This window comes from Puccinia triticina, chromosome 2A, assembly GCF_026914185.1.
Source record: "Puccinia triticina chromosome 2A, complete sequence".
In the NCBI taxonomy this organism is placed as follows: Eukaryota; Fungi; Basidiomycota; class Pucciniomycetes; order Pucciniales; family Pucciniaceae; genus Puccinia; species Puccinia triticina.
In genome coordinates this window covers 7,834,483-7,849,082 of record NC_070559.1, presented here as the reverse complement: position 1 = coordinate 7,849,082, position 14,600 = coordinate 7,834,483, and the positions used below count along the sequence as shown (strand labels likewise).

Sequence of the window (14,600 nt, the reverse complement as noted above, 5' to 3'; positions counted from 1 at the left end):
GACTTGATCGGACTGTTGGATATGTAAAACAACTGCCCGAAGCTTTGTTAATGATGGCTTGACAACTCCGAGGACTTCATTTGCGGCTAGGTTTAGAATATGTGCAAAGCATTGGATGTGAGCTTCTGGAGACATCAGGAGTTTTGAGTCAAGCGCGGTCTGGATGAATTTGTCGTTGTTTGAAGCATTGTCCAAAGTGATTGATACAATTTGCTTTCCAAGGTACGAGAGATCTGCTTCAACAGTGGACACAGCTTCATCCTTGTCACTACATCGTGTTTTGTGGTCATTGGTATTGGATTCAGATGAGGTAGCTTTTTCATCAGACATCTCATCAAGTTTGATCACTTTCCTTTTTTTCAAAGTCGAGCCATCAAGTTCCTGATTGCAAAAAAATTCTTCGAAGATCTGGAGTAATTTGTCATGGATGTTGGTGCCAGTGTGCTTTTCTCAGAAGGGTTTGAAGCCGATTGTTGCTGAAGCAGGCTTCCAATCCTTTGAGATGAAATGACAAGTAAGGGATATATAAGGGGTTCCGGTAGCCAAGGACCAGATGTCGGTCGTGAAAGAGAAGCGCTTGGATTCATTTTTCAAAAAGCTAAATACTACTGGCTTACTATCTGTGTAAAGCGCCTTGATTCTCCGAGAGACCATATGTTTGCCAAGTATTTCAATACCCGGGTCAAGTCCGTGAATCATCTTGATGAATTGAGGACATTTGACTTTGGCGTAAGGTAGCTGGTCTTCGATGATCCAATCGATAAGATTAGAGTCAAAATTCGACTGTCAACACTTGAGCATAATCTTTTGGAGAGGTCCTTTAGCTTTTATCGTTGGCATGGACTGAGAAGCGGCCGGGCTGCCAGAGCTGAGGGGAGTTTCAATGCCGTTTTTGGCATTTTTGGAAGCTTCAAGGGCAAGTTTCCATTCACCGGGGTGCTTACAAGCCACGTGGTTCACAAAATTTGTCTTCGTCGTCTTGTTTGACATGAGCACATCACCGCAATCCTCAATCAAGCAGGTACGTTTTCCACTTGAATCGCAAGGACCAAAAAATGTGATTGCTGTCTCTGATTGGTTTACGCCGATCGATTTGCGTCTCTTGAGTTGGACTTCCAGTGATGAAGATGGAATGGATTGCGGAGCAGGAGTTGGATTATCATTTGGTGTAGCGGTAGGAATCGGATCTTTGTCATTCACCATGATTTCAGATTCTGCTGGTGTGATTTGTGAACAAAGCATGATGGTTTTTTTCAGTCACTCTCATTGATTGGAAGATATTAGAAATAATTCTATACTTACCTTCCCCTAGTGGGCAGGAACCAATGTTGGTCAACGATCGTCGATTGCGGTCCTGGTCCCGGTGTTCTGTCACTGTGAAGTGGTGGTGGTATGATGCCAAGGATATATGATATCTGCAGCCCCGGTTCCGGGTTGTGTATTATACCCCGGGGCCTATAGAGGGCACATTGAAGCTCCTCCGGGGCCCAAATGGCCCCGGGTGGCAATTTGAGAAAATATTCGATTTTCTTCGAATATTCGAGCAAAAATATGACCTGCCATTATTCGAATCGAATCGAATACGAATACGAATACTCGAATCGATTCGATTCGAAGTGCTATGCACTGAGAGTGGGGGGGGGGGGGGGGGGGGGGGGGGGGGTGACATAGCTGTCACGTGCATCTCTATGACTCGCCGCAGCACGTGTAGTCCACCTCATCCCGGGACAAACCCGGGATGAGGTGGAACCTTACCGGAAGCTACACACTTTTCATCGGCCGTACCTGAATAGAGGGCCTTTCATGAGCTCCCATGCTATGTCCGTTGTACCAGTACGGATACATAGCTTGGTTTAAGTCGAGGAAGAGACTGGTGATGATGTGTGTGTGGTTCACTGTTCTCAATCCGGATTTTTTTTTCCAAGAATCCATTATTGAAACAGGAACAGGAAAGCAAAAAATGGGGGATGGGGCTGTTTTTGTATGGTACGGGCGCTTACAAGAAAGAGGCGGAGGGGGTTCATTTGTCGAGCAAGACGGCCTTGGATTTGGTTTCGATCCCGTCGACCAATTTCCCGTAAGTTTTCGAGAGATTGTCGAGAGCTTTCTGGTTATCTTTGAAGTCGTCCTTGGTGATCAGGTTAGAGTCGAGGTCTGTCCTGCTTGCCTTTTGAGCCTGTCCAAGTTATCGCGGAGATAATTCAAGTGGCACATGATTAAATGTCTGAAGAGAAAGCTGGATAAGGGGTTTTTTTTTGTCTCTCTCGTTTGGGGAGCGAGTTTGATGAGATAGAAGGTCCACTGACAGCTTGGCGGATGTTTCGGATTCCGGCCCGGGCCTGTTCGCAGAGCTCGCCGCTCTCTTTGGCCAGTACTTTACGGGTGTCGATGGTCAATCTAGAGCGAGAGGACATAATCATAGTCTTAAGATAGGTTTTATCGGCTACAAATAAAAAGGAAAGTTTGGTGTGGGTTTTGGTCTCTGACCTTGGGATGGCGATTGAGAGTGAGCCGTCGGCCTGCAGCTTGGGAGCCAAGTTCAAAGTCGAGCCGTAGAGAGCCTGTTCGATCGACTTGGTAAACTGTGGTTCTCAAGTAGAGAGAGCGAACAAAGAGATCAAGACATTGCATCAATATTTCAAGCCTTGAGAGCACGGAATGTGAGGATAAGGTGACGGACCGATGGATCGTACGGAACGACGGACAAAGTGTTGGAGTCGAGGACGACCACCTGAGCCACCGAGCTCATTCCTAGACGTTGTTGGTCATGCATGACTTTGATCCCGTCGAGAAAGGCGGGCGTCAGGCGGCCGACCCGGTTGACGATCAGGTTGACGCCCTGTCTCAGCCGCGCGACGGCCATGTCCATCTCCTTCTCGACCTGGTTCCGATTGAATCGTTCCGCCATCCCGTCCTGGTTCTCCATCGGCGAGACTTTCGATACGTCCTCATGGCTTGGCTTGCCTTGAGGGTATTTACGTGATTCATGTGCGCACCATTTTAGCACCCCATCTCTATATTACCTCTGATGATAGGGGTCGGCCGTGATCTCAAGATCGAAGGCGACGGCCGGGGAAACGGTTGATGGTATGTCGACTGACCAGTGCTATTGCCCACGCCTTTCTTCTTGGCCCATGAGGCTGCGCTGGACGATATCGAACGGCCGCCAAGCGAGTTGCGTGCAACCGGCCGAGTGCAGATAATCCGAGGGCTGCTGGAAAATCGAACCAGACGGGCCAACCGGGTGGCCGGTCGGGATAACATGGCGGTGGAGGGCGGTTGACGAGTGGGCGGTTTCTCCGGCCTGGGAAGAGTGGGAGGATGAGATGTAACATCTTGCGGCTGCTGGTGAACCAGGAAGTCCAACCTCAACCAAAACCAAACGCATCACCCCTCAAGGCAGACAACATTCAAATATCTACAGCTTATCTGCTTCACAATGTCATTTGGTCGTCCAGGAAATATGCGGTAAGTCGGTTCCGAACTCCGCCCAGCTATCATACATCCCAGACTGAATTCCTTCCCACTCGGTTAACCACATCACCAACCACCGATGTCGATTGTGACTTGCAGAGAAACCTTCACGGTGAGTCCGCCGGACCGAGGCTCGTTCCCGCTGGACCACTTCCACGACTGCTCGTCGTTCATGAAGAGCTACCTGGCCTGTCTGCAGACCAACCAACGAGACCAATCGAAGTGTCGGCTCGAGTCCAAGAACTACCTTGGCTGCAGGATGGAGAAGGGCCTCATGGCGCGCGTCGGCTGGGAAGAGCTTGGACTCGCCGATGTCCCCGGGAACGGCGGGATGAAGGACGACCCGGCCCTTTAATCACACCCTTAAACACATTGACATCACAATCATCGCCTTCGGAACACAGACTCCACCCCTACTCATTCTCTAAAAAATCAACTTAATACGCAAGCAGGTATAATATATACCACTTACTCCAACTGTACATCAGCTTTCAGCTCTTTATCGAAGAAATGCCCATCCCCACTCTCCATAGCTTGCATAACAAAAGATGCTCGCTGTCTCCAATTTAAGAAGGCGAAGAAAAAAAATGGAAAGGAGTACAGCGTCTTGGCGCATGCGCATCGCGTGAAGTCCTTTGCACCGCATTGGCGGGCTCACATCGCACATTCATGAGCTCCAGCATGGGGTGTCTGGCCCCGATGTCCAAATCCACAGTTTGCATCCACGAAGCATCCTCCTTCCCAAGAAGAATGCGACTCGTGCACATACGCAAAGATTGACATGTTTGGGGTTGTTTGAGAGAGGAGTGCCAGTCGACAAAAAAAAGCCAAAAGCATCATTCAGGATCTGCTGCTGCTGGACGCTCTGTTAAGCTGTCCCAAAAAGGCGCTCCTCCAGTAATCCACAGTTGACAGGAGGCAGTGCACTCCAACCCCCACACAACCAACATGGTTCTCTCTCCTTTATATTTCCATCGCCAGTGGCAGACTGGATTCAATCATTCATAAATTCTCTTTTATTATTATTGTTGTTTTTTTCAAACATTAGACGAGAGCCAACAACCACAAAAAAAGAAGAAACCAGCCTAATTACATACATGAAGTAAGAAAAAAAAAAACCTGGATTATGATGAAAGATAATTAGTGATAATTGATCTGAACTGATTAAAGAAGATTAAAATGTAGTAATATTTATCTTATGTATATATGTGTATAGCCAGAAATATAACATATATATATGGATAGAAGGAGAGACGACATATTAGAGATGTATATGTGCAGATTGTCAATGGATATATGTAAGTATGAAGGATAAGACACCCAGTTCTAAACACAAACGCATACATAAACACACACTTATGTATCTATATATATTATATATATATATAATGGTTGTCCATGAGGATGAGCATATTAAGATGATACTTAAGAGGAACTATGTATTGTCCTTCTTCTTCTTCTTCTTGTGGAATTATGATTAAAGGAGGAAGAAGAAGAGTACCCAACAACGACGAAGCGATGCTATGAAGGAAGGGAGGGAGAGATATGGAGAGCAGGAGTGGACGCCGGATCTGAGTGAGTAATATGAGGAGCAATTAGAGGGATCGGCTGAGGATTAGTTCCGGAGGTTGAGATGGTTATGGGCAAGATGGTGATGATGGAGATGGGCCAGATGACTAGGATGGTGGATGGCGGGATTAGAGAGGTCCATGGACCCGGATGCGGGGCGTTTCTTGCCCTTGAAGCAGTTCCCACCGGCGGCGACGGCGGAGGAGGGAGAGGAATGGGACTCCGAGAGAGAGGCGAGCCCGACGGCGATGGCGCTGTCGTCGGCGGACTGGAGGAGATGATGGCCCCCCAGTGACTGATGGTGATGATGATGGTTATGGATGTGTTGAAGGTGGGAATGGTGGGAGTCGGGGGCGGGGGCGAAGATGAGGGTTTCACCCGTCTGTGCGTTGGCGACATTGGAAGCAGCGGTGGCCGGCCTGTTGTTAGCCCCGGGACAGTCCTCGGCCTTGATGGGGATTCGAGCATGGTCGAGGGAAGTAGGAGCTGGGAAGGATGCTGCGGGGTCGTCGATCATCGACAGGGAAGAGTGGTGATGGTGGTGGCTATGATGGATGAAGTTGTCGAGGGCCTGCTGGTAGTCCTCGCTCTGTTGCGTCGACATCAGCTCCACCGGGCCGCCGCCCGCAGGCCCTGGACATCCGATCTGCTTGAACGGCGCTGGCGAGGGCGGCAGAGGAGTCTTGAGAGCCGTCGATAGCGCGGCGCGGGGAGACACGGGCACCGAGTTCATTCCGTTGTTGCTTCCGCCCATCGCTTGCTGTGAATGGTGACTTGAACTGATACTGGGGACCAAGAACCGATTCGAGGCGTCATCCAGGAGACCGGGTCCACCTTGCTGGCTCTGCTGTTGGGCAGAAACCGAGCGAGAGTGGATCATGGTCGCACTTGGCGGACTGCTAGGCGTCGTAGTGTTGTTTCCCGTTGTTGGTGCTTGTTGTTGCCGATCACTCATGAATCCACCGACCGGACTGTTTGGGTAACTGGCCAAAGTCAGGTTGCCGAATCCTCCAAAGCCGCCTGGACCGACGGACAAGGATCGGTAGGCACTATCGCAGGGCGACGCTTGGGCGGCATGGCTGAATTCGGATACCGAGGGCGAGGTTCCGACGGAGACCGAGCACTGCTGTTGCGTGCTGTTATCCTCGTTCATCGGATGGTGGCCTGGGTAGTCATGCTCGGTAATTTTGAACACTGGCGTGGTCTCTCCTCCGGACCCCCAGAGCAATTCGCGCGAAGGAAATTCGTAACCGACTAGAATGCATTTTTGATAGCAGGTGTGAGTGCATAGGTCTGGATGGAGATGGGAGAAGAAGGGCTCTAGGCTTACCATTAGCATTAGGGGTGTTTTGTAAGGTCTTATACATCTTCTCGACCAGGTCGATCAGTACTCCCTGGCGGCGACGAGTTTCATGGAGCTCTTGGTAGAGTGCTTCATAGCTGGCATTGATGCCTTGGAAGCGACCGGACAGCTGAGTTTTGATTTCAGCTAGACTTTCGAGGGGATTGTTTGCAAACGCCTTGGGATCCAGGTTCATGTCCATCGGAGATGATGGAGGGGGCACCGCACTCAGCGGGGTGATCGGGGCAGATGAGATGTGCGAATGGCTGGACGAAGGAGGGTCGATTGGGTAGGGCGAGTGTGAAAATGAATGAGTGTAGTGTCGAGAGGACTGATGTTCGTTGCGGGAGTGATCGGTATTGGGGGCGATCGAAGGATTGGGGCCAGCCTCGAACAGAGCGTTAGATGGTAGTTGGGCGTTCAAGATATCTGGCAGGTTGAAGCTAGCACCTGGAGTTGCCGGGGACAGTTCTGGTTGACAGTCGGACTTGGTTCGTTGGTGGAGATGAGGGAAGAATGGGGCCGAGGTTGCATGGACGAGTTGGAAGCTGGGATGTGCCCGCGGGAGGCTTGGAAGGAAGGAGAGTGAATCGAGTGGGAACCTCTGGGTGGTGGGCGAGGACTGGGACTGATTGATGAGTGATTGATCTTTGGTCCGAAGAGATTGAGAACCAGACTCGTTGTCCAGCGTTTTTCTCCGAATCTGCTCGAGTAGATCAGGTCGTCCTCGGTGAAATTTTGGATGAACGAATTCCCAAGCGGCCGAGTTATCGTTTCCTCGTTGCCCTCGGGGGGTCTTATTGACCTTATGAAAACCGTACATGTTGAGCTGACGAACGAAGCTTGAGAAATTACTGTGGAAGGATATAGCCCGTCAGAAAGACGGTTAGCGAACAGGAGTATGACAAGGTGGGCCCGATTAAGGAGGTTGGACTGACTTGTGTTTGAAGTGTTTGGGTAAGACGGTCTTGCTGAAATCTTGGACATTGCTGACGGTGAAGGACTGTCCACTGGGATTGAAGGAGATCAGATGTTGGAATGATGGGTCAAGCAGCATCTGGAGGCCAAAGAAGGATTGTTGATTAGCTATGCAGCCGACCGGAATGATTGGAATATGTTTCAGGACATGTATGTACGCCGATCAATGGGGGTTTCAAGAAGTTGATGTGGGGGGATCGATCGAGTGATGTGAAGGTGGTAAGGGAGTGCTGGACTGACGTTGTAAACCTTGTAAACAAAGGCGCCCGCTCCGACGCCGCCCTTATGGGATAGGGGGGTGGGGTTGTAAGGGTCGACCATCACATTTCCGCCGACGCCGATCCTTCCAGCGACGTTTGGTCCGACGGAGCTGGAGGATGACTGGCTGTGATCGGGGGGGGCCTGCTGGCTGAGGATAGTGGTGGATGATGATTGGAGGCTGGGCTGCTGCTGCTGCTGCTGCTGCTCGGTTATCGGATGTTCTGGAGCGGAAGGGGAGGTGGACTGAGAGAAGAGCGGGAGGTGTTCATAGTCTTGGCTGAGCTGAGGGTGCTGTTGTTCTGATGAGGAGGGTGATGAGGGTGAGGGTGGTGAGGTGGGTTGTTGCTGGAGATGGTTTGTTGCTAGTATTTGCTGCTGCTGCTGCTGCTGCTGTTGTTGCTGTTGCTGTTGTTGCTGTGTTGAGATGGAGAGTGATAGATTGTTTCTGTTGGCGAAGGTGCTTCTGCTGAATCTGAGCTGGTCGTTGCTGCTCGGCTTCATCGTGCGGGCTGGTTGGCGTCTAGTGCATTTTTTTGCGAGTAAAGTCTTTCCCTTGCAAGAGCGCACCCTTGTATGCAAATGTTTTTGGCATTTGCTGTGCATGCTGTGATAGGCTGTGATCTGTAGTGATAGGCTGGCAGTGGCTTATATCCATCCTGGCTTTACATCAACACATACAACCCACTCCCTACTTTGTATAACCCAATCAAAAATGGATAAACAGTTTTGCAATCGAACATTCCATTTTATTTATATCCTACGTCGTACCCGGAGTTTAACTGCATACATAAGTATGCGCCTCGATTGACGGAGGGCCTTGGAAGGCCTTGGGTCGTGGCGCTGCCTCCACCTGGCCAAAATCAGAACATCAGCTTTTGATGGGGCCATCAAAGGCCACTCCATTATAAGACTATTCAAAGTTGCAATCATACATAAAATCACCAAACTTTTAAGTGATGAAGTTATTTTAGAAATAGGGTCTTGAAAAATTGACTCACAAAAATATTCCCAAAAGTTTGCAGACATCGATCGGAGAGACCAGATCTTGATGTCTGGCCTGGCTCCCCAGGACCAAAATTTGGGGCTGGAATACAAATTCTGACACATTTGTTTGGGAGTTGGAATATTAATTTTACAAAAAATGACAAAAGTAAAGAAAAATTTGTAACTTCACACTGGGTTGCCCAAAGCCCACCAAACTTTCACAGCAGGCAGAAACCCCTCTGAAGAGCACATGGTGAGCTGCATGGCATTAGCAACAGTGAAACCAATACGAGACAGATATTGGTATCAAGCTGTATCTTACTTTGATACTGCCCGATATTCTGTATTGGTATCGTATTGCTAGGCCAATGCAATACTATACATAATCTGGCTTGTGTATTGGGTGCCCAATCTGATACACAGATTTTTCCGGGTGTACCGGGCGGACCAATAAAATCCAGCCAACGTATCCATACAAATCGGGGTGTATTTGGTATCACCTTACTATTACTACATAGATAAATATGTAAATGGCTATGTCACCAGTGTCGTGATTACCAACCAACCCATGTAAACGGCAACCAGCGCCGCCACTCTTCCCTTCATCACCCGGAAAAATGGCAAGAACGTCTGCATCACCTCATCACACCCCATCTTGACCAGCCTCGCGTCACTCTACTCAAATCATAACCCCCATCCGTTCCAATTCAAACTATGTTCGGTCCAACATCAAATCCCGCAAATCAATCTTGGCACCACCTACTCCTACCCAAAATGCCAGTCAAGATCACAATATTCAGATTGACAGTCAAGATCCCAATATTCAGATCGACCCGGCTGGCCATAGTCAAACTCAGAGCACCCAGTCCCAACAATCTCAACTACAAACCAGCAAAAAGACTTCAACCAAACAAAAGCACAAACCACCAACCAAGCGGAAGCAAAGCAAGAAAACTGTCAACAGCAATGAAGAATTGGACTGGGAAGACTCTGGTGATAATCCGATTGATCACGTTCAGGACTCAGATGCCAAGAATTTGAAGGTCCAGAAGCTCAATATCAAGAAATCGACTCAATTTGATGACATACTCAACTACTATGAGGCCCCATTCCATGCAAAGGACAACAATCAGGTACGTTTCTATGTTTAACTCACATGTAATCACATTGAAATCCTTGATCTCATATGTTCATTTTTTTCTAGGGGAAAAAGCTCATGTTCAAATGTTGTTGGTGTGCAAAAGTCTTCAAGAAGAGCGCTGGGACAAAATCTAACCTTATCAAAAATTGTGATGGAAATATTGACCAAATACCTTGCCCTTCACGGTTGGAAGCTATTGAAAAAGGGGCAAAGTTGCCATTAACCGCAAAAGATGCTGAGAGAGGAAGCATAAAATCTTATCTCAAGAAAACTACGTTTGATGCTTGAGTTTTCAACCAGCTACTTGTGATGTGGCTGATTTGATCTGCGCTGCCTTGGAATCAGATCAAAGACTTTCTTCTATTGATTGCGTTTAATTATGCCTGACACGGGGTCCACATCTATTCTCGAGTTTGGGCTGCAACCAAGGCACATAGACTCTAGTTAAATCTTCAAAGCAAAGTAGTATCAACATTACAAGTAAGTTTTCTCCTTGCTTTTCTGCTAATCTATGTTCCAACCTTTTGAGAAACCCTACTAATCTCAACACAAACAACCCCAGAGACTCAGCTCAAAATTCTTGTTAATCCATGATGTATGGACTACTAAAGGCAATCATCACGCCTTTTTGGGAATCTCAGTTGCTTATAAAAGAGTGGAACTTTACAATTTCCCACCTTGGTCTCAAGTACATTGCTTCGAATCACAAGGGGAAGCTTTTGGCAATACCATTTGCTAATATTCTAACAAAGTTTCATCTTGAAGATAAGATAAGTCACATCTTCTATGTCTTTCATTTCATAAGCTGAACTAACGTAGAATCGGTTTTTTTGTGGTCTTAAATATTAGCCCAAACGACTGACTCCGGTTCAAATAACTTTACTATGGCCCGCGCGGTTGATCGACTCATCATCAAGAAGACTGGCGTCAATCTCAATCTATCCAAAAGCCATATGCAATGCGTATGCCACAAAATTGCCCTCATTCTTAATGAGGGGCTCAAGGCAATTCAACTTTCAACTAGAGGTTTAGTTCAACAGGACGATGATACTGATACCCTTGGATTCACCCTTGGTCTTACTCCAATCATTGAAGAGTCCGAAGAGATCGAACCAAGGGACAATTTTGTTCCTGAGGATGTTATATTGGAGGAGGACAACAAACAAGAAGTTCACTCAGATGCCGAAAAGATTGGAGACAGTAGCGAGGACAAAGATCTTCCAGAAGAGCCCAAAAACAGCAAGAACAAGGTTGATGCAATCTTAAAAAAGGTCACAATTTTTCTTATTTCTGCTAATGTACAGTGAAGCCTTTAATGAGCAAGCTATTGACCAGTTTTACTATCTTCAGGTCAATTTTGTTATTCAGCAAATTACATGCTTGGCAGCCAAACGATCCAAATACAACACATGGTGCAAGAAGCTTGACTATAATGGAACTAGCTTGATTGCGGGGTATGGAATTCGGTGGAACATCAAGTTCCAAAGCCGCGACCGTGGCTACCAAGCTCGCAAGATTATTCGTAAACTCCTCAAGAATGAACGGGACTGACAAGAGCGCAAAGGAGGAAAGAATTACTACAACAAGATGGAGATTTCTCAAGAGGGGTGGGATGTTGTTAAAAAGCTGAAAGATATGCTTGGTGTAAGTCTACATCTCTCCTTCCCAGGCATAATTCTTCCTCATCAGATGATTCTGTCTAGGAATTTTATTTCTTGACCAAGAAGATGGAAGGGGATCACTCCTCAGCCTGCTTAATGATTTCTGAATATCGGTACATCAAGGCCTACATCAAAGAGAAAATGAAAACAATCGCGCCAAACAAGAACGAGTTCCAAAAAATGCTTCAAGCGATGTCAGCCAAAACCAAAAAATACCTTAACGAGGCACTCACATGTGATTCAATCCTTATTGCGACTGCACTGAATCCCAGTTTCCGCCTTTCAATCTTCAAGATGTTGTTTTGAACCCATTACACATACACTCTTGACTTATTGAACGAACTCTTTCAAAATCAGAAAGCTCAATTTGATGCCACTGCAGGTACAAAGGAACCAGCCCCACCTGAACAAAATTTCAACCAAGAAAACAAACGTGCTGTAGCCGAAGTCAACTACTTCCCTGATGCGGTCGACAGCGCCCCTTTGGATGACGAGCTGACTGTTTACTTGGAGGATAAGTATAGGTTACCCACTTCTGAAGCAGGCGAGTGCTTGAAATGGTGGAAGGTGAATTTTATTTCAATCTCCGCTTCAAATTTATATTGTGAATGGTTTCTGATGATTATTCCACTCTAGGACCAATGCCGCGAGTTCCCAATATTGGCCCTCTTGGCCCGGGACTACCTTTCTTGCCCGGGGCGGCAACCTCTGCAAGTGTCAAGAGGTGTTTCTTGGCTGCAGCTTATACATGTGGCGGCAATTGAGGCAGTCTGGCAGCCAAAACAATCGAGTGATGTGTGAGCTCACACCAATGGTTGGTCCAGGGAGTTGAGCCGGATGGTTCATTTGAGACGGCTCAAAATATCATTACCCAGGCCACCACAGAGAAGGCTCACAAGGAAAGAAAAATAGCCTCGGCGCACTAACTCAACCTTTCTTTATTTTTTACTGGTACTCTTTCCATTTTATTGTCATAACAGCTCAAACCTACAATGCACTTGTTGTAAGACGCAAGAATATACATCAGAAGTAGTAGCCAAGAGTGGCTAGGGATAAGATGAGTGCCCAAGAGTGGTTGAAAGTGTTATGATAGGTTTTATAACATGTTTTAAAAAAATCACACTGATACAGTATCAATACTGTATCAGTATTCCGCCAAATCCACAAAATATTGATACAAGGTATCAGATCTTTGATACAATATGTTTTTATTGTATCAAATGAGTAAATACAATACAGCTTTCTGAGTACTGCTGTATCAATTTTCAAATATGATACGCGGTATTGACTGATACAGGTATTGTATTGGATTTTTTCACCGTTGGCATTAGCACACCTCTTTCATGGGGTGTGCTAGGGATGCCAATCGTGCGGGCTTGCCAACAGGCCGCCCAAACCCGGCTGGGTTTGGGCCGGGTGTGGGCCGCCTTTTCATAGAAACTCCGGATGTCAGCCCGGCCCGGCAGACCCGTGAGAGAAATTGGGCCGGCGCGGGCAGCCTGTTGGGCGCCCAATGGGCTTCCCCAGTCCCCGCTCCGGGGGGGGGGGGCAGTCGTGACCAGTGCCAGGATGTAGTTCAACTCCGGACCGGAGCCGGTCACCATCCCAATTGCCAGCTAGTTTCCCATTGGTTCTACTATCACAAATTCAAATTGGTCACCGTCGTCATTGGTCAAAGTGGACATGGCGGCTTCTAACACTGGGCAACCCCAAAGCAATATCAATGTCATTACCCAGTCCAATTTGCAATCCCAAGCTACTACAGGGCCACAGACTCCAGCACCCGCTGACAGCGTCAGCAAATCACAAGAAGAGAGTCAATCAAAGAAAAGGAAACTTACTAGCAGTGTTTGGGAACACTTCTCAAAGATTATAGGTAATTTTCTCTCTATTCAGCCCGTCAAGAATGTCAACGAATTAACTCTTTATTATTCATGATTACTTTTGATCTAGAGAATGGAAAGGAGAAGGCACAGTGCAACTACTGCCATACAAGACTCTCAGGCGCCTCATCAGCTGGAACCAACCATCTTTGCAGGCATTCTCAGAAGTATATAACTGAAAAAGGTGGGATTATCGGACCTTGACAAGGCCTCTTGAACTTCAGCTTGTCAAATAACCCTTCTAGCGGAAATGGAGTCTGGATATACAATCAAGAAAAAACTTGCAAGCGCATGGCCGAAATGATTATCAAACACAAGTATCTGTTTGCCACGGTGGAACACAAAGGATTCCTCAAGTTCATGAAGGAGGCTCAGCCCCAGTTTGTAGTTCCAGGACAAAAGTTGATTCGAAACAATTGCATCAAGATCTTCCACAAGCAAAAGGCGGTGCTTCTCCGCGAGATTGGACAGCAAGCCCAACACATAGCCCTCATGACTGACTTATGGACCACCGCCAATCTTACCGGATACATGGTTGTGACCGGCCACTACATCAACAAGGACTGGAAGCTAGTTAAGCTCATCCTTAGTTTCCAACCCCTTCCTCCTCCGCATTCTGGCACTGCCATCTCCGACTGACTCAGCCTAATCATGCGCGATTGGAAGGCCGTGAGCAAGCTGGCATTTGTCACACTAGACAATGCAGGAAACAATACTGCGGCAATGGTTTGACTGAAGCGGTTTGTTGAAGATCGTAGCACAACTCCAGGCTCTACAACCTCAAATTACTTCCATGTGCGCTGCTTAGCGCACATCATCAACCTTGTTGTCAAAGATGGGATCATCTTTGCCAGTGCCGCTGTTGAACAACTTCGCAAAAGTGTCCATTGGATCCGTGGATCCTCTTCTCATATGGATGCCTTCGAAAAGGCCCTCACTGCCGTTAACATCAACATCAAGGATAAACATCCATCAAAGGATGTCCCCACACGTTGGAACTCCACTTATCTGATGATTGAGTCATCGCTGCCATGCAATTTAGCGTTCCAGGACAAAAAGTTTGAGGATTGCCCAACCGAGCTCCAGTGGGAGGAACTTTTGGTCATGGAGAAGTTCCTGGAACCATTTTCCCGAGGTATGTTTAATCTTCTAGTGTTTCCCTGTTATCCCTTTTGCATTTGACCTGACCTTTTCTTTGGCATGCAGCGACTGTCTTGTTAAGTGGAACCCGCTACCCAACCATCAACCAGGCTTACCGTGTGATTTCAGCAATTGACAAACAACTAGATGAATGTAACTCAATACCT

At 47.4% G+C, this 14,600-nt stretch overlaps 3 protein-coding genes across 3 annotated transcripts; 1 reads left to right on the top strand and 2 right to left on the bottom strand.

Moving 5' to 3' along the window:
• Positions 1-2,020: 2,020 nt before the first annotated feature.
• On the bottom strand, positions 2,021-3,264 carry PtA15_2A836 (uncharacterized protein; the record flags this gene model as incomplete). Its single annotated transcript, XM_053166897.1, has 5 exons — positions 2,021-2,176; positions 2,307-2,397; positions 2,488-2,582; positions 2,681-2,964; positions 3,102-3,264. The coding sequence occupies 5 exons, from the start codon at positions 3,262-3,264 to the stop codon at positions 2,021-2,023; spliced, it is 789 nt and encodes a 262-aa protein (XP_053018074.1).
• A 175-nt stretch (positions 3,265-3,439) lies between these two features.
• Positions 3,440-3,829, top strand: PtA15_2A835 (uncharacterized protein; the record flags this gene model as incomplete). Its single annotated transcript, XM_053166896.1, has 2 exons — positions 3,440-3,468; positions 3,574-3,829. 2 exons carry the CDS (start codon positions 3,440-3,442, stop codon positions 3,827-3,829), a joined length of 285 nt encoding a protein of 94 aa, XP_053018073.1.
• A 1,260-nt stretch (positions 3,830-5,089) lies between these two features.
• On the bottom strand, positions 5,090-8,512 carry PtA15_2A834 (uncharacterized protein; the record flags this gene model as incomplete). Its single annotated transcript, XM_053166895.1, has 6 exons — positions 5,090-5,311; positions 5,441-6,297; positions 6,374-7,239; positions 7,324-7,442; positions 7,604-7,802; positions 8,475-8,512. 6 exons carry the CDS (start codon positions 8,510-8,512, stop codon positions 5,090-5,092), a joined length of 2,301 nt encoding a protein of 766 aa, XP_053018072.1.
• Between the last annotated feature and the right edge of the window lie 6,088 nt (positions 8,513-14,600).